The sequence below is a fragment of the Harpia harpyja genome, unplaced genomic scaffold, assembly GCF_026419915.1.
Source record: "Harpia harpyja isolate bHarHar1 unplaced genomic scaffold, bHarHar1 primary haplotype scaffold_65, whole genome shotgun sequence".
Classification (NCBI taxonomy): Eukaryota; Metazoa; Chordata; class Aves; order Accipitriformes; family Accipitridae; genus Harpia; species Harpia harpyja.
This window is the reverse complement of record NW_026293416.1, coordinates 80,836-99,918: the sequence shown is the minus strand read 5'-3', so window position 1 is coordinate 99,918 and position 19,083 is coordinate 80,836. Positions and strand designations below refer to the sequence as shown.

The 19,083-nt window shown below is 63.6% G+C and overlaps 1 protein-coding gene and 1 long non-coding RNA gene across 2 annotated transcripts; one reads left to right on the top strand and one right to left on the bottom strand.

Annotated features, from left to right (window-relative positions):
• The first annotated feature begins 483 nt into the window (after window positions 1-483).
• LOC128138605 (myosin-6-like) lies at window positions 484-16,297 on the top strand. Its single transcript, XM_052779805.1, has 38 exons — window positions 484-684; window positions 2,166-2,309; window positions 3,406-3,562; window positions 3,731-3,758; window positions 3,863-3,971; window positions 4,079-4,171; window positions 4,284-4,347; window positions 4,461-4,559; window positions 4,706-4,809; window positions 5,634-5,772; window positions 5,874-6,142; window positions 6,568-6,738; window positions 6,884-7,193; window positions 7,300-7,373; window positions 7,511-7,598; window positions 7,682-7,799; window positions 7,886-8,009; window positions 8,150-8,286; window positions 8,369-8,495; window positions 8,592-8,720; window positions 8,809-9,051; window positions 9,287-9,463; window positions 9,565-9,710; window positions 9,792-9,882; window positions 10,643-11,032; window positions 11,122-11,248; window positions 11,332-11,450; window positions 11,887-12,083; window positions 12,382-12,565; window positions 12,641-12,806; window positions 12,893-13,017; window positions 13,100-13,408; window positions 13,534-13,737; window positions 13,952-14,077; window positions 14,180-14,455; window positions 14,830-14,925; window positions 15,970-16,104; window positions 16,190-16,297. The coding sequence occupies exons 1-38, from the start codon at window positions 484-486 to the stop codon at window positions 16,208-16,210; spliced, it is 5,817 nt and encodes a 1,938-aa protein (XP_052635765.1). The 3' UTR covers window positions 16,211-16,297.
• LOC128138606 (uncharacterized) lies at window positions 14,120-16,104 on the bottom strand. Its single transcript, XR_008234082.1, has 3 exons — window positions 15,991-16,104; window positions 14,823-14,900; window positions 14,120-14,230 (listed from the first exon to the last, which is right to left on the bottom strand). It is a non-coding gene; the product is annotated as an uncharacterized LOC128138606 (long non-coding RNA).
• Window positions 16,298-19,083: the final 2,786 nt, after the last annotated feature.

The following is a 19,083-nucleotide window of genomic DNA, read 5'->3' as shown; positions in this document are numbered from 1 at the left end:
GGCACAGGGATCTATGGGGCACAGGGATCTATGGGGCGCAGCCCCTCACCCTCCCCACGCCCCCCCCCAGCTCCCTCCAGCTTACTTGCCAGACCCACAGGTTGCAGGTGAGGACGGCGCCGTGGGGCAGCCGTGGGGCTGGGCGCTTCGGGGTGGGGGGGTCTGGGATACGGGTGCATGTATCGCTATGGGCTCGGCGCATCGCTATGGGGTGGGGGGGTCTGCGTGTGGGGCTGGGGGTGGCTATAGGGGTCTGGGCATGGGGCCAGATGTCGCTATGGGGGTCCAGACATCGCTATAAGGGTCAGGGCATCGCTATAGGGGTCTCGGCATGGTGCCAGACATCGCTCTGGGGGTCTGGGCACGGCTATGGGGGGGTCTCCGCCCGGCGAGGGGAGTCGGGGCAGGGGGGGCTGGGCGCGGGGGCCGTCCCGCGGCTCTAGGGGCCCCCCCCCGTGACGCGGGGCCTCGCCGTGGGTCAGGATGGAGGAGGCGGCGACGGCGGCGCTGGGGGCGGCAGCCCCGTACCTGCGTCAGGGGGAGCGGGAGCGGCTGGCGGCGCAGACGCGGCCCTTCGACCCCCGCAGCGAGTGCTTCGTCCCCCACCCCCGGCAGGAGTTCGTCCGGGGACGGGTGGTGGGGCGGCAGGGGGGGGACGTCACCGTCCAGACCGAGCTGGGAGAGGTGGGAAGAGGAGGCGGGGCACAAGGGGTTAATGGGGAGGGGCGGGGCGGGGGTAGAGGGGAGTTGGGGGGCAAAGGGTTAATGGGGGGGGGAGGGTTTGGGGGGGGCGAGGGGGTGGACGGGGCAGCCAGGCCCATAGGGGACAACCTGGGGGGGGGAAGAACCCATGGGGGGGACCTCCCAACCCATAGGGGGCGCCCTCCAACCCATGGGAGACGTCCATGATCCCCCCAAGACATGACGACACCTCCTAACCCATGGAAGACCCCCTCAACCCATTGAGAACCCCCAAACTCATGAAAGATCCCCCAAACCATCAGGACACTCCCCAACCCATGGGAGAACCCCCCCAACCCATGAAGACAACACCCATCCCATGGAGAACCCCCCAACCCATGGGAGACCCCCCAACTCATCAGGACACCCGCCACCCCATGGAAAACACCCCAACCCAATGAGAACCCCCAAACCCTTGCAAGACACCCCCAACCCATGAGGACAACCCCCATCCCATGGAGAACCCCCCATTCCATTGAGAACCCCTAAACTCATGGAAGATCCCCCAACCCATCAGGATACCCCACAACCCATGAGGACACCCCCCCCACCCCATGGAAGACACCCCAACCCATCAGGACACCTCCCAACCCATGAAGAACCCCACAACCCATGGAGAACCCCACAACCCATTGAGAGCCCCCAAACTCATGAAAGACCCCCCAACCCATGAGGACAACCCCGCACCCACTGGACACCCCCCAACCCATGGAAGACCCCCCCCAACCCATGAAGACAACCCCCATTCCATGGACAACCTCCAAACTCATGGGAGACCCCCCAAGACATGAGGACACCCCCCCAACCCATGAGGACAACACCCAGCCCATGGAGACCCCCAAACCCATTGAGAGCCCCCAAACTCATGAAAGACCCCCCAACCCATGAGGACAACCCCGCACCCACTGGAAACCCCCCAACCCATGGAAGACCCCCCCCAACCCATCAGGACACCCCACAACCCATCAAAACCCCCCAACCCATGGAAGACCCCCCCCAACCCATGAAGACAACCCCCATTCCATGGAGAACCTCCAAACTCATGGGAGACCCCCCAAGGCATGAGGACACCCCCCAACCCATGAGGACAACACCCAGCCCATGGAGACCCCCAAACCCATTGAGAACCCCCAAACTCATGAAAGACCCCCCTACCCATGAGGACACCCCCCAACCCATGGAGAACCCCCCAAACCATGGAAGACCCCCCCAACCCCTGAGGACAACCCCCATCCCATGGAGAACCCCCAAACTCATGGAAGACCCCCCAAGCCATGGGACACCCCCGACCCATGAGGACAACCCCGCACCCACTGGACACCCCCCAACCCATGGGACACCACCCCCAGAGCGTCCCCCAACCTATGGGGCGCCCCCCAACCCCCCCGCTGTGGGGGTGTGTCCGTGTGTGTCCCCCCCCGCAGACCGTGACGGTGAAGGAGGCCGACGTCCACCAGCAGAACCCCCCCAAGTTCGACAAGATCGAGGACATGGCCATGCTGACCTTCCTCCACGAGCCCGCCGTCCTCTACAACCTCAAGGAGCGCTACGCCGCCTGGATGATCTACGTGAGCCTTCCCACAAGCCCCTGGGGCACCTGGGAACGGGGCGGGGCTTTCTCCAGAGCCTATGGCCTGGATGGAACCTGGTGACCCCTCCCTAAAGCTCTTGGGGGACCTAGAACTGGATGGTCCTTCCGGAGACTCGATGGGTCACCTAGAACCTGGTGTGGCTGCCCCGTGGACTTTGGGCCACCTAGAACCTGGTGGCCCTTCTCCAGATGCCCGTGGGCCACCCAGAGCCAAGATGTCCCAACCCTGGACCCAAGGTGTCCCAACCCAAGACCCCAGGGGCCACCCAGACAACAGGTGTCCCAACCCCAGACCCCTCAAGCCACCCAGACACAAGATGTCCCATCCCTGGACCCAAGATGTCACAACCCAATACTCCAATGGCCACCTAGAGCCACGATGTCCCATCCTTGGACCCCGTGGGCCACCCAGACACAAGATGTCCCAACCCTGGACCCAAGATGTCCCATCCTTGGACCCCGTGGGCCACCCAGACACAAGATGTCCCAACCCTGGACCCAAGATGTCCAATCCCAAGACCCCATGGGCCACTCAGAGCCAAGATGTCCCATCCCTGGACCCCTCAAGCCACCCAGACCCACGATGTCCCAACCCAAGACCCCAAGGGCCACCCAAAGCCAACATGTCCCATCCCTGGACCCAAGATGACCCAACCCAAGACACCTTGGGCCACCCAAAACCAACATGTCCCATCTCTGGACCCAAGATGTCCCATCCCAAGACCCCAGGGGCCACCCAAAACCAACATGTCCCATCTCTGGACCCAAGATGTCCCAACCCAAGACCCCATGGGCCACCCAAACCCAACATGTCCCATCTCTGCACCCAAGATGTTCCATCCTAAGACCCCCAAGGGCCACCCAGACCCAGGATGTCCCAACCCAAGACCCCATGGGCCACCCAAAACCAAGATGTCCCATCCCTGCACCCAAGATGTCCCAACCCCAGACCCCTCGGGCCACCCAGACCCAGGGTGTCCCATCACCACCCCCCCTCGCGCCACCCAGACCCGGGGCGTCCCCTCCTGGTGGGGTGGCACCCGGTGGCCCTGACCCACCCGCCCCTTCTCCAGACCTACTCGGGGCTCTTCTGCGTGACGGTCAACCCCTACAAGTGGTTGCCCGTCTACAACGCCGAGGTGGTGGCCGCCTACCGGGGCAAGAAACGGAGTGAAGCTCCGCCCCACATCTTCTCCATCTCCGACAACGCCTACCAGAACATGCTGACGGGTAGGGACCTCCCGCCGGGACCCCAAACTAGAAGACCCCACCCCAAAAAAGGGGTCCCGACCTAGACCTGCTCCTCCCCCGAGAGGCTGCAGAACCTCCGCCCCAAGGCCCCACACATCTCCCCCGACTTCGTCCCACCTCACTCCTCCTCCTCCTTTCTCCCGGCAGACCGAGAGAACCAGTCCATCCTCATCACGTAAGGCCCCGCCCCCCCCACCCAAGGCCCCGCCCCATAGCGGTGGGGTGGGACGGAGAAGCCACCGCGATGTTCTCCAACATCTCCCCGTCGCCCCCCCCCAGCGGAGAATCCGGGGCGGGGAAGACGGTCAACACCAAGAGGGTCATCCAATACTTCGCCAGCATCGCCGCCATCGGCGACCGCAAGAAGGGGGCGGCCAATAGCAGCAAGGTGGGTCCTCGGGCCACGCCCCCAACCCCCGGCGGGGAGCTTCCCCCAACGGTGTCCACGCCCGGCCCCACCCCCATTGTCCGTGTGTCCCGCCCCCCTGTCACCAGGGCACCCTGGAGGACCAGATCATCCAGGCCAACCCCGCCCTGGAGGCCTTCGGCAACGCCAAGACCGTCCGCAACGACAACTCGTCCCGATTCGTGAGTGGGGCGGGGTCCACGGGGCGGGGTCTATGACAGGGCGGGGTCTACGATGGGGCGGGACTCGCTGGCGGAAGGTGGCCGCCTCCATCTCGCGCCGCTGCTCTCCCAGGGCAAGTTCATCCGGATCCATTTCGGGGCCACCGGGAAGTTGGCGTCGGCCGACATCGAGACCTGTGAGTGGGTCGAGGAGGACGTCCGGTTGGCCGTGGTCCATCCGGTTGGCTGTCGTCCGTCCATCCGTCTCCTCCTCCCAGCCCCGCCCACCTCCTCTCCATCCCCGCCCCAGACCTCCTGGAGAAGTCCCGCGTCATCTTCCAGCTGAAGGCTGAGAGGAACTACCACATCTTCTACCAGATCCTCTCCAACAAGAAGCCGGAGCTGCTGGGTGAGTCGGGCGGAGGGTCGGCGCCGCGCTCGGCGTCGGGTCTTCTCCTTCCTCCTCTCCTCCGCTCGTCCGCTCGTCCTCGGGGCGACCGAGGACAATTTGGAAACGCTCGTTTTTGGTCTCCGTCCTCGGCCACCGCGGAGCAGAGATGCTTCTCATCACCAACAACCCCTACGACTACAGCTACGTCTCCCAAGGAGAGGTGACCGTGGCCTCCATCGACGACTCGGAAGAGCTGTTGGCAACCGACGTAAGCGGTGGGGCGGGCAGGTGGACATCCCGCGGCCGAGGAGAAGGCGAAGGGCCGGGTGGAGAGTTGAGGCGGCGGAAGGCGGGTGGGTGGAGGAGAGGAGGAAGGGAGGGGTGGGAAGGGGGGAAGGGAGGGCAGGAGGTGGGTGCGGGACAGAAGGTAGGACGGGGGGGGGGGTGGGGGGTGGAGGTGGATGGGCGAGTCCTTGGGTGGATGGAGGAGCCCATGGGTAGATGAGTCCATGGATGGATGGATGGAGAGGTCCTAAGATGGATGGATGGGTGAGTCTGTGGATAGATGGATGGAGGAGTCTGTGGATGGATGGAGGAGTCCTTAGAAGGATGCATAGATGGATGGGTGTGTCCATGGATGGACAGAAGTATCCATGGATGGATAGAGGAGTTCGTGGATGGATGGATAGAGGAGTCCTAAGATGGATGGATGGAGAAGTCCTTTGATGCATGGAGTCGTCCTCAGAAGGATGGATGGATGGATGGATGGATGGATGGAGGAGTCCGTGGATGGATGGATGGATGGAGAAGTCCTTTGATGCATGGAGGAGTCCTCAGAAGGATGGATGGATGGATGGAGGAGTCCATGGATGGACAGATGTATCCACGGGTGGAGGGAGGAGTCCGTGGGTAGGTGAGTCCATGGATGGATGGATGTGTCCACGGATGAGTCCTTCAAGTGGACGGCTGGACCGGCCGATGAGCAGGAAGACGGGAAGGACGCACAGACAGCGGCCAGCGGACGGACGTCCCCTGGGCTCGGCGGTGGGGGCGGCCGGGCCCTCCTCCGACCCCCCTCCACCCGCCCCGCAGAGCGCTTTCGACGTCCTGGGCTTCAGCGCCGAGGAGAAGGCCGGCGTCTACAAGCTGACGGGCGCCATCATGCACTTCGGCAACATGAAGTTCAAGCAGAAGCAACGGGAGGAGCAGGCGGAGCCGGACGGCACCGAAGGTGGGGCGGGGAGGACGCGCGGGTTTCGGGGTCCCCGGGCTTCCTCCCAGCCGGGGGCGAGGTGGGACCTGACCACGCCTCGTCTTCTCCGTGCTCTGCAGACGCCGACAAGTCGGCCTACCTGATGGGGCTGAACTCGGCCGACCTCCTCAAGGGGTTGTGCCACCCTCGGGTGAAGGTGGGCAACGAGTACGTCACCAAGGGGCAGAACGTCCAGCAGGTGTACTACTCCATCGGGGCGTTGGCCAAGGCCGTCTACGAGAAGATGTTCAACTGGATGGTGACCAGGATCAACAACTCGCTGGAGACCAAGCAGCCGCGTCAGTACTTCATCGGCGTGCTGGACATCGCCGGCTTTGAGATCTTTGACGTGAGGCTTGAGGGGGCCGCGGGGGGGTTGGGTCGCTCTTCTTGGGGGTCGGCTTTTTCCGCTTGGGTGTTGAGGCGATCTCCTTAAGCTTCCTGTTGACCTCTGGTGGAAATTTGGCCTCTTGGGGCTTTGCGTTCACCCCGTTGGGGTTGATCCCATTGACCTCACTGGGAGTTCGGTTGACCCCATTGGGTGTTCAGTTGACCCCATTGGGTGTTGAGGTGACTCCATTGATCCCATTGGGCGTTCGGTTGACCCTGTTGGGTGTTGAGGTGACCCCATTGATCCCATTGGGCGTTCGGTTGACCACGTTGGGTGTTGTGTTGACCCCGTTGGGTGTTGAGTTGATCCCGTTGACCGCATTGGGCGCTCAGTTCACCCCATTGGGCGTTGCGTTGACCCCGTTGGGCGTCCCCTCCCTCCAGTTCAACAGCTTCGAGCAGCTCTGCATCAACTTCACCAACGAGAAGCTGCAGCAGTTCTTCAACCACCACATGTTCGTGCTGGAGCAGGAGGAGTACAAGAAGGAGGGGATCGAGTGGGAGTTCATCGACTTCGGCATGGACCTCCAGGCCTGCATCGACCTCATCGAGAAGGTACCGCCTCCCCCCGGGCCTCCTGGGGGCGGAGGGGGCTCCCGGAGAAGGATCCTTCCCGTCGGAGCTCGCCGGGGACCCCGACGGCGGCCGGCTGGGTGGCGCTCGGCGTCCTCCGTGGCCCACGAGGTCGTCTCCTCCCCAGCCCATGGGGATCATGTCCATCCTGGAGGAGGAGTGCATGTTCCCCAAGGCCTCGGACATGACCTTCAAGGCCAAGCTCTACGACAACCACCTGGGCAAGTCGGCCAACTTTGGGAAGCCGCGCAACGTCAAGGGGAAGCCGGAGGCCCACTTCTCGCTCGTCCACTACGCCGGCACGGTGGACTACAACATCCTGGGGTGGCTGGAGAAGAACAAGGACCCCCTCAACGAGACGGTGGTGGGGCTCTACCAGAAGTCGGCCCTCAAGCTCTTGGCCAACCTCTTCTCCAACTACGCCGGGGCGGACGCCGGTGGGTGGACGGGCGGTGGGGCGACGGAGAGACGGCTGGCTGCAGAAGACAGTCGCCCACGAGAGTCGCCTCCTGTCCTGCCTCACCCCACCCCTCTTTTCCCCAGGCGGTGACGGAGGGAAGGGGAAAGGAGCCAAGAAGAAAGGTTCCTCCTTCCAGACCGTCTCCGCCCTGCACCGGGTGAGGGCCCTACGTGGTGGACCGGCCGTGGGGCGGAGGGAGGACCACCCTCCCGCGGGGAGGACGGTCCCACCGCCCCCCCGGCTCCTCCCCTGCTGGCCCAGCAGTCAGCCTCTTCTCTCCTCCCTCCTCGCCAGGAGAACCTCAACAAGCTGATGGCCAACCTCAAGACCACCCACCCCCACTTCGTCCGCTGCATCATCCCTAATGAGCGGAAGGCGCCGGGTGAGAGAAAAGAAGGGCGGGGACGGGGACGGGGGTGCTGGGTGCGGCTCCTGGCTGACCCCGCCCGCCTACCCCCCCACCAGGCGTGATGGACAACCCCCTGGTGATGCACCAGCTCCGCTGCAACGGGGTGCTGGAGGGCATCCGCATCTGCCGCAAGGGCTTCCCCAACCGCATCCTCTACGGGGACTTCCGCCAGCGGTAGGCGTGCAGGAGGACATGCGGGGAGGGGGCGGACAACCCCGCCGGGGCTGATTCGGGGGCGTCCCGCCCTCTCCCGCCCCCAGGTACCGCATCCTGAACCCCGCGGCCATCCCCGAGGGGCAGTTCATCGACAGCCGCAAGGGTGCCGAGAAGCTCCTGGGCTCCATCGACATCGACCACAACCAGTACAAGTTCGGGCACACCAAGGTGGGGTCGCGCGGTCTCCCCGAGGGCTCGGGGACCTCGCGGTCCCACCGTCCCCGTGTCCACCCGGGCTCCCTCCATCCACTCCACCACCCACCCCACCCCCCCCGACCCGCAGCACTGACCTTCATCTCTCCTTGAAGGTCTTCTTCAAGGCCGGGCTGCTGGGGCTGCTGGAGGAGATGCGGGACGAGCGCCTCTCTCGCATCATCACCCGCATCCAGGCTCAGGCCCGGGGTCAGCTCATGCGCATCGAGTTCAAGAAGATCCTGGAGCGTCGGTGAGGGGGGGGCGGGGCTTTCTGCTCGGGGAGGGGCCTCCGGCGGGTCACCAGGTCCATGGCGTCTGTGTCCCCACCGTAGGGACGCGCTGCTGGTGATCCAGTGGAACGTCAGGGCCTTCATGGGGGTGAAGAACTGGCCATGGATGAAGCTCTACTTCAAGATCAAGCCCTTGCTGAAGAGCGCCGAGACGGAGAAGGAGATGCAGGTGGGAGGGGGTCCCGGGCCGGGCGGGTGGGGACAACCCACGGCCCGCGTTGGAGGGGATGGGACGTCGCTATTGGTCTCCTGGGCTCGGGCGCAGACCATGAAGGAGGAGTTTGGGCGGCTGAAGGAGGCCCTGGAGAAGTCGGAGGCCCGGCGGAAGGAGCTGGAGGAGAAGATGGTCTCGCTGCTGCAGGAGAAGAACGACCTTCAGCTCCAAGTGCAGGCCGTGAGTGAGGTCGCCCCCAAAACCACGTCGAGGGGGGCGACCGCCGCCCCGCCGGGGCCGCCGCGCCTCACCCGCCGCCCCAACGCAGGAGCAGGACAACCTCAACGACGCCGAGGAGCGCTGCGACCAGCTGATCAAGAACAAGATCCAGCTGGAGGCCAAGGCGAAGGAGCTGACGGAGCGGCTGGAGGACGAGGAGGAGATGAACGCCGAGCTGACGGCCAAGAAGAGGAAGCTGGAGGACGAGTGCTCGGAGCTGAAGAAGGACATCGATGACCTGGAGCTGACTTTGGCCAAGGTGGAGAAGGAGAAACACGCCACCGAGAACAAGGTGAGGGCGGGGAGAGGCCTCGACCCCGACCTGAGGGGACTCGACTCAGCTCAGCCTGGTTGGTTGGGTTGGGAAGACCCAGAGCTGGTTGGGTTGGGCTACATCAACAAGACCCAAGGCTGGTTGGCTGCTCCTGCACTGAAGTGGCCTCATTGGCCAAGGCCAACAGCAACCTCCCCCAGGTCTACCCTACCTCTGGCACCAAGCTGGAGGCCCAATGTTGCTCCTCCTGCAGGTCAAGAACCTCACCGAGGAGATGGCCGGGCTGGACGAGACCATCGCCAAGCTGACGAAGGAGAAGAAGGCCCTGCAGGAAGCTCACCAGCAAACGCTGGATGACCTGCAGGTGGAGGAAGACAAGGTCAACACCTTGACGAAGGCCAAAGTCAAGCTGGAGCAGCAGGCGGACGATGTGAGTGTGGGCCGGTCCCACCACGGGCACTGCTGAGGAGCTTCCCGAGGCAGAGGTGAAGAAAACCGGAGCTTTCTCCCCATGTCTGTGTTTCCGCGCAGCTCGAAGGCTCCCTGGAGCAGGAGAAGAAGATCCGGATGGACCTGGAACGGGCCAAGAGGAAGCTGGAAGGCGACTTGAAGCTGACCCAGGAGAACATCATGGATCTGGAGAACGACAAGCAGCAGCTGGAGGAGAAGCTCAAGAAGTGAGGCTGGACCTCCCGCCCCAGTCCGAGCCCGTCGGGGGTGCAGGCGGGGCCCTCAGCGCTCTCCGCCTCCCTCTGCAGGAAAGAGTTTGAGATCCACCAGCAGAACAGCAAGATGGAGGACGAGCAGGCGCTGGTCCTGCAGCTCCAGAAGAAGCTGAAAGAGTTGCAGGTGAGAGATGTAGTCTCCGCCCAGTTGGGTTGGGCTGAAGACCCTGCAGCTGCTTGGGCTGGGTTGAAGAGTCTCCAAGCTGTTGGGTTGACCTGAGTTGCGTTGAAGAGTCTCCAGCTGGTTGGGCTGGGTTGAAGAGTCTCCCACTTGTTGGGTTGACTTGATTTGGGTTGAAGAGTCTCCAGCTGTTGGGTTGAGCTGCATTGACTTGAAGAGGATCCAGCTGGTTGGGCTGACTTGAGAGGAAGAGTCTCCAGTTGGTTGGGTTGAAGAGTCTCCAGCCTGTTGGGTTGACTTGAGTTGGGATGCAGTCTCCAGCTGGTTGGGTTGAAGAGACTCCAGCTGCTTGGGCTGGGTTGAAGAGTCTCCAACTTGTTGGGTTGACTTGATTTGGGTTGAAGAGTCTCCAGCCGGTTGGGTTGAAGAGTCTCCAGTTGGTTGGGTTGGGTTGGGTTGAAGAGTCTCCAACATGTTGGGTTGACTTGAGTTGGGTTGAAGAGTATCCAGCTGTTGGGTTGATCTGCATTGACTTGAAGAGGATCAAGCTGGTTGGGTTGAAGAGTCTCCAGCTGGTTGGGTTGACGTGGGTTGAGTTGAAGAGTCTCCAGCTGGTTGGGTTGAGTTGAAGAGGGTCCAGCTGTTTGGGTTGAAGAGTCTCCAGCCGGTTGGGTTGAAGAGTCTCCAGCCGGCTGGGTTGAGGCGAGCGGATGAGTTGGGCGGAGTCGAGCCTGACGATGGTGTCCCTGTCCCCGGAGCACAGGCGCGGATCGAGGAGCTGGAGGAGGAGCTGGAGGCGGAGCGGACGGGCAGGGCCAAGGTGGAGAAGCTGCGCTCGGACCTGTCGCGGGAGCTGGAGGAGATCAGCGAGCGGCTGGAGGAGGCGGGCGGCGCCACCTCGGTGCAGATCGAGCTCAACAAGAAGCGGGAGGCGGAGTTCCAGAAGATGCGGCGGGACCTGGAGGAGGCCACGCTGCAGCACGAGGCCACGGCCGCCGCGCTGCGCAAGAAGCACGCCGACAGCGTGGCCGAGCTCAGCGAGCAGATCGACAACCTGCAGCGCGTCAAGCAGAAGCTGGAGAAGGAGAAGAGCGAGCTCAAGCTGGAGCTGGACGACCTCGGCTCCAACATGGAGCAGCTGATCAAGGCCAAGGTAGGAGGCGGCCGAGGCGGACGTCTCATCTCCACCGTGGCCCTCAGCTTCCTGCTTCATCCCCCCGCTCCGTCCTTTGCTCCTCCAAGGTGGGCATGGAGAAGGTCTCCCGCACCATGGAGGACCAGGCGGCCGAGCACCGGGCCAAGCTGGAGGAGACCCAGCGAGCCCTCAACGACACCAGCACCCAACGGGCCAAGCTCCAGACCGAGAATGGTGGGAGCCCTGACCCACGGCACCCCCCGCCCCACATCTTCAGCCCCCCGCCCTGCCCCTAAAGACCTCCCGTACCTCGGCAGGAGAGCTGTCCCGCCAGCTGGAGGAGAAGGAGGCCCTCATCTCGCAGCTCACCAGGGGCAAGCAGTCCTACACCCAGCAGATGGAGGACCTGAAGAGGCAGCTGGAGGAGGAGATGAAGGTGAGGTTCGGGGGGGGCCGAGAGCAGGGGGTCTCCAGGAGGGCCCCGGGACGAGGTCTCCTTCTCCTTCCCAGCGGTAGCACCCAAAAGGAGTCACGTTCAGGCGTGGGTGGTTCCATCCCAGGGCGGTTGAGTTGGGTGGCGTTGGTCTAACGGCGGACGGGTCAAGCCGAGCGGGTCGGCTGGGAGGCGGTTGGGTTGGTCTGCAGGCAGTCGGGTGGCATCGGAGAGGGTGAAGTCAAACCGGGCTGGCCTAAAGACGGTTGGGCGGGTCTAGAGAGGCTGAGGTTGGGTTGGATTGGTCCCGAGGAGATTGGGTTAGGGTCAACGGAAGGCTGGGGAGATGAAGATCAGCTCTTAGTGGCCTGGAGAACCCCAAGAGGGCTCCAGTTGACGTGGACCCAGGGGTCCCACCTTCTCCTTGTGCCCCGCCCAGGCCAAGAACGCGCTGGCCCACGCCCTCCAGTCGGCCCGGCACGACTGCGACCTGCTGCGGGAGCAGTACGAGGAGGAGACGGAGGCCAAGGCCGAGCTCCAGCGCTCGCTCTCCAAGGCCAACTCCGAGGTGGCGCAGTGGCGGACCAAGTACGAGACGGACGCCATCCAGCGCACCGAGGAGCTGGAGGAGGCCAAGTGAGTCATCTCCCCACGGGTGCTGAGGCTCTCCCGTGGGCGGCGGGACCCGCTTGGTCTTGCCGGCCGTCGCCGCCCCTCTTCCCTCAAGCGGCCACCACCCGGGACGTTGGGCTGCTTCACGCTTGGTACATCTAGAGCCCGATCTGGGGCCTCCAAACCCGTTTCGAGTCACCTAGACCGTCCGTGAGCCTCGCGAGTCCTACCGCCGCCTTCCTCTCAAACGTCTTCGCTTTGCGGGCGACCGACCGGCCGGGCCGGCGGGGTCACGCGTGGGTTTCTCGCCTGCGCCCGGTAGGAAGAAGCTGGCCCAGCGGCTGCAGGAGGCCGAGGAGGCGGTGGAGGCGGTCAACGCCAAGTGCTCCTCCCTGGAGAAGACCAAGCACCGGCTGCAGAACGAGATCGAAGACCTCGTGGCGGACCTGGAGCGGTCGACGGCGGCGGCCGCCGCCCTGGACAAGAAGCAGAGGAACTTCGACAAGGTTGGGGGCGCGCGGCGGTGGGACGGCAGGAGATGGGGCCGCGTGGACGCAGGGTGACCGCTGCCTGGGCCCCAGGTCTTGTCCGAGTGGAAGCAGAAGTTGGAGGAGTCGCAGACGGAGCTGGAGGCGTCGCAGAAGGAGGCCAGGTCCCTCAGCACCGAGCTCTTCAGGCTGAAGAACGCCTACGAGGAGTCGCTGGAGCAGCTGGAGACCTTCAAGAGGGAGAACAAGAACCTCCAAGGTGAGACCGCGGGGCGTCCGTCCCCCCGCCCGCCCCGCTCTTCCCCGCCGCCTTCCCCGTGACCCGGCGGGCTCTCCCCCGCGCAGAGGAGATCTCGGACCTGACGGAGCAGCTGGGCGCCAGCCACAAGACCGTCCACGAGCTGGAGAAGGTGCGGAAGCAGCTGGACGCCGAGAAGCTGGAGCTTCAAGCCGCGCTGGAGGAGGCCGAGGTGAGCCGAGGCGCGTCCCCACGCCTCCCCGTCTTCTCCCGGTCTCCTCCGGGGTCCTCGACGTCCTCTCCGTGCCCCCCAGGCCTCTCTGGAGCACGAGGAGGGCAAGATCTTGAGGGCCCAGCTGGAGTTCAACCAGGCGAAGGCGGACTACGAGCGCAAGCTGGCCGAGAAGGACGAGGAGACGGAGCAGGCCAAGCGCAACCACCTGCGGGCGGTGGACTCGCTGCAGACCTCGCTGGACGCCGAGACCCGGAGCCGCAACGAGGCCCTGAGGCTGAAGAAGAAGATGGAGGGCGACCTCAACGAGATGGAGCTCCAGCTCGGCCACGCCAACCGCCTGGCCGCCGAGGCCCAGAAGCAAGTCAAGACCTTGCAGGGCTACCTCAAGGTACCCGTCGGACGGCCGTCCCTCGAGGAGGCGAGGCGTCGCCGTTCCCACCGCCCCGCGGCGGCGGCCCCCCCCTTCCCCACCCTCCCCGCTCACTGCCTTCCCCTCCCCGCGCCGCCCGGCAGGACACGCAGCTGCAGTTGGACGAGGCGGCGCGGGTCACCGAGGACCTGAAGGAGAACGTCGCCATCGTGGAGCGGAGGAACAACCTCCTGCAGTCGGAGCTGGAGGAGCTGCGGGCGGCGGTGGAGCAGAGCGAGAGGGCCCGCAAGTTGGCCGAGCAGGAGCTGATCGAGGCCGGCGAGAGGGTCCAGCTCCTCCACTCGCAGGTGAGACCTCCCGCAGCTCCGAGGAGACAGGTCGCCTCCGTCCGGGGACGCTCCCACCCTGGAGAAACCGGGGGCGCGGGCGGCTTCTGGGTCGGGGCGCCGAGAGCTCCGGGCGAAGCCTGCGGAGACGGGGGGCTCGAAGGCCCGCGGGGCCGAAGCGGGACGGGGCGGCAGCCCCACGGCCGCCTCCCGAGAGCCGCTCCGCCGTCTCCAGAACACCAGCCTCATCAACCAGAAGAAGAAGATGGAGGGCGACGTCTCCCAGCTGCAGGCGGAGGTGGAAGAGGCCGTCCAGGAGTGCCGGAACGCCGAGGAGAAGGCCAAGAAGGCCATCACCGACGTGAGTGCCGCGGGGGGACCCGCGCCTCGGACGCCTTCCGGCCCGGGGGGACGGAGAAGGCGCCCGGGGCCTCCTTCTGCCACGGCTTCTCTCCTCGGGCAGGCGGCCATGATGGCCGAGGAGCTGAAGAAGGAGCAGGACACCAGCGCCCACCTGGAGCGCATGAAGAAGAACACGGAGCAGACCATCAAGGACCTGCAGCTGCGGTTGGACGAGGCCGAGCAGTTGGCCCTCAAGGGGGGCAAGAAGCAGCTGCAGAAGCTGGAGGCCCGCGTCAGGGAGCTGGAGAACGAGCTGGAGGCCGAGCAGAAGCGCAACGCCGAGAGCGTCAAGGGCCTCCGCAAGTCCGAGCGGCGCGTCAAGGAGCTCAGCTACCAGGTGGGGCGCCTGGGGTGGCCCGGAAGGTCGCCCGCTGGCTCCGGCGACCTACGGCCGACACCGTAGCGTGACCTAGAACGCGGTTGACCCGGTGGCCATGAGCCCCCCAGGCCACCTCCCGCCCTCCCAGCATCCCCAGGGTCTTTGCGTGGCCCAGAACCTCACGTGGGACCTCGGCAGGGCCAAGAAGCCACCTTCACCCTGGGGGTCAACCCCACCTTCTGCCCCATAGCTGAGGCGACCCACAGATCTCGAGGGGTTCCGCTCCACCCCCCCCAGAACATCGTTAATCGTCTCCTGACCCTAATTGCTCTCGTGGTGCCCCAGAGCACGGATGGGTCCGGGTCCTGACCCACACGTGTCTCACCTGGCAGACGGAGGAGGACCGCAAGAACCTGGTCCGGCTGCAGGACCTGGTGGACAAGCTCCAGCTGAAGGTCAAGGCCTACAAGCGGCAGGCGGAGGAGGCGGTGAGCGCTGGGGGGCAGCCGTGGGGCCACGCCCTAGGATGGAATGGGGTGGGGCTGGGGCACAGGAGAGGGTGTGGGGAGTTCCAAGGGACCTGGACATGGCGTGGTCAAGGGGTGGGGAGGGTGGGTCAAGGGAGAGATGGCGGGTGGGACGGAGGGCTGATGGTGGGATGGGTGAAGGTTGGAGGGATGGATGGAAGGTGGGACAGATGGTTGGTTGGATGGGTGGAAGGTTGGTTGGATGGATGGTTGAGTGGACGGTTGAATGACGGGATGGAAGGATCCAACCCGGGTTGCTTGGGTGGACGGAAGGCGGGATGGCTGGCCGGTTGAGTGGCTGGAACGTGGGACAAGTGGCTAGAAGGTTGAGTACCTGGCTGGTTGGATGGTTGATTGGATGAGGAGATGGTTGGCTGGATGGTTGGGTGGATGGATGGATGGTGGGATGATTGGTTGGAAGAGGAGATGGTTGGGTGGATGGATGTATGGTTGGATGGATGGATGGAAGGTTGATTAGATGGATGGTTGGATGGTTGAGTGGCTGGAAGGTGGGACAACTGGCTAGAAGGTTGGATGGATGGATGGATGGGTGGAAGGTTGAGTAGATGGCTGGTTGGATGGTTGATTGGATGAGGAGATGGTTGGTTGGGTGGATGGGTGGATGGTTCGCTGGATGGCTGGTTGGATGGATGACTGGATGGAAGGTGGAAAACCTGGCTAGAAGGTTAGATGGATGGTTGGGTGGATGGATGGATGGGTGGAAGTTTGAGTAGCTGGCTGGTTGGGTGGTTGATTGGATGAGGAGATGGTTGGTTGGATGGTTGGATGAGGAGCTGGTTGGGTGGTTCCAGGTGGGTTGGATGGCTGGAAGGCGGGATGCTTGGCTGGATGGTGGGACAGAGGGAACACTAAGCAGCGCAGACAGATGGACAGCTGGACGGCCGGTAGGACAGCTGGACGGGTGGCAGGTGGGACAGACGGAGGGATGGATGGGGGGCAGCCCCACTGACGCCCCCCCCACCCTCTCCGCCCCCCCGCCCCCAGGAGGAACAGGCCAACACCAACCTGGCCAAGTTCCGCAAGGCGCAGCACGAGCTGGACGAGGCGGAGGAGCGCGCCGACATCGCCGAGTCCCAGGTCAACAAGCTGCGGGCCAAGAGCCGCGACATCGGCGCCAAGGTGGGACCTTCCCCCCGCCCCACGGCTGCCCCACGGCCACCCCCTTGCCCCACGCTCACGGTCCTTTCTTCTCTTTCTACACCAGAAGGGCCTCAACGAGGAGTGAAGCTCTGGCCCTCCAACCGGCCCCCCGGACCCCTAACAGCCCCACACCCCCCCTCCCGGCCCCCCAACCTCAGTGTGCCAATAAAAAGCATCAAGCAGCAGCGGTTTGTGTGGGGCTGCGTTTGGGGGGGGGGGCAAGGGTTGCCCTACGGCGTGACGCCAACGGTCCCACGGTGCGGCATCCACAAGGTGGATGGAGCTGACACAAGATGGCTGATCGCCGTGCAACACAGCATGCCCCATGGTGCAACATGACGTGACCCACAGCCTCGACCTGCCCCATGGCGCATCTCAACCTCAACCTGCCCCATGGCGCAACACAACCATGACCTGCCCCACGGCGCATCTCAACCACCACCTGCCCACCCCGATCCCACGGGGGGGCAGCAGTTGTGACCCACACGTGTGGGGCAGAGTTTGGGCATCCCCCTCTGGGACCTACTGCCTCCCAAGGATGCGGCTTCTCCCGCTGCAGGTGCCCATGTCTGCCCCACGCCGTCCTGTCCTCCACGTCCCACCATCTCCTGAAGGTCCCACCATCTCCCCATGTCCTACCATCCCTCCATGTCCCACCATCTCCCCACATCCCACCGTCTCCTGAACGTCCCACCATCCCTCCAAAGGGGTCCAGGAGGGATGGACGTTCATTAAAAATGAAATCTTAGTGGCTCAGGACCAGGCTATTCCCACGTGCCGCAAGTCGAACCGCCGAGGAAAACGACCGGCCTGGCTGAACGGGGAGCTTTCGCTAGGAGTCAAGAAAAAAAGGAGAGTTTATCATCTCTGGAGGAAAGGGCGGGCAACTCGGGAGGAGTACGGGGATCTCGTTAGGTCATGCAGAGAGGAAATTAGAAAGGCAAAAGCTCAGCTAGAACTCAATCTGGCCACTGTCGTAAGGGACAACAAAAAATGTTTTTACAAATATGTTCACAGTAAAAAGAATCCCAAGGAGAATATTTGTCCTTTAATGGATACAGAAGGGAACGTAGCCACCAGAGATGAGGAAGAGGCCGAGGTGCTTAATGCCGCCTTTGCCTCAGTCTTTAATAGTGAGTCCAGTCATCCTCAGGGTACTCCACCCCCTGAGCTGGAAGGTGAGGATGAAGAGCAGAACATACCCCCCTTAATCCAGAAGGAATTCGTTAGGGACCTGCTACGCCGTCTGGACACTCACAAATCTATGGGACCCGATGGGATCCATCCGAGAGTACTGGGGGAACTGGCAGAGGTCCTTGCCAAGCCGCTCTCCGTCATCTATCGGCGATCCTGGTCACCAGGGGAGGTCCCAGAGGACTGGAGGTTTGCCGATGTGACGCCCATTTACAAGAAGGGTCGGAGGGAGGATCCGGGGAACTACGGGCCTGTCAGCCTGACCTCGGTACTGGGGAAGATTATGGAACGGTTTGTCTTGAGAGCGCTCACATGGCAAGTCCAGGACTATCAGGGGATCAGGCCCAGTCAGCATGGCTTTACAAAAGGCAGGTCCTGCTTGACCAACCCGATCTCCTTCTATGACCAGGTGACCCGCCTAGTGGATGAGGGAAAGGCTGTGGATGTTGTCTACCTGGACTTCCGCAAGGCCTTGGACACTGTCTCTCATGGCATACTCCTTGAGAAACCGGCGTCTCGTGGCTTGGACAAGTGTCCTCTTCGCTGGGTGAAAAACGGGCTGGATGGCCGAGCCCAGAGGGTCGTGGTGAAGAGAGTTAAATCTGGTTGGCGAACGGTCACAAGCGGCGTTCCCCAGGGCTCAGGATTGGGACTGGTTCCAATAGCTTTATCGATAATTTGGATGAGGGGATTGAGTGCTCCCTCAGCAAGTTTGGCGACGACACCAAGTTGGGAGGGAAGGTCGATCTGCTGGAGGGTGGGAAGGCTCTACAGAGGGATCTGGACAGGCTGGATCCATGGACCGAGGTCATTTGTATGAGGTTCAACAAGGCCAAGTGCTGGGTCCTGCCCTTGGGTCACAACAACCCCACGCAGCGCTACAGGCTTGGGGAAGAGGGGCTGGAAAGCTGCCCGGCAGAAGAAGACCTGGGGGTGCTGGTCAACAACCACCTGAATATGAGCCAGCAGTGTGCCCAGGTGGCCACGAAGGCCAACGGCATCCTGGCCGGCATCAGAAATAGTGTGGCCAGCAGGAGCGGGGAGGTGGTTGTCCCCTGTACTGGGCACTGGTGAGGTGACACCTCGAGTCCTGGCTTCAGTTTTGGGCCCCTCGCTACGGGAAAGACGTTGAGGTGCTGGAGCGTGTCCGGAGAAGGGCAACCGAGGTGGTGAGGGGTCTGGAGAACAAGGAGAAGGGTCTCGAGAACTTCCGAGGAGCGGCTGAGGGAACCGGGGTGGTTTAGTCTGGAGAAGAGGAGGCTGAGGGGAGACCTCATCGCTCTCTACAACTCCCTAAAGGAGGGTGTAGCGAGGTGGGTGCTGGTCTCTACTCTCAAGTAACTAGGGACAGGAGGAGAGGAAACGGCCTCAAGTTGCGGCAGGGAGATTTGGGTGAGATATTCGGAAAAAATTCTGTCCCGAGAGGGTCGTCAGACGTTGGACCAGGCTGCCCAGGGAAGTGGTGGAGTCACCGTCCCTGGAGGTGGTCAAACCCCGAGTGGACGGGGTACTCCACCCCACGGGGGAGTGGGCGTGGGCGATGGTCAGACTCGAGGATCTTGAAGGTCTTTTCCAACCGAAACGATTCGACGATTCTCCGGCCCCCCATCTCCCCACGGCCCCCCCCACCCTGTCCCCCCCCCGTGTCCGTCCCCCTCCCCGTCCATCTGTCACCCCGCCCCTCCCCCGCTCTCGCTGCCCCATGACCGACCCCGGGGGACGCAGGCGTCCGGGCGGCTCCCCTCCCCCGCAGGACCGCGGCCG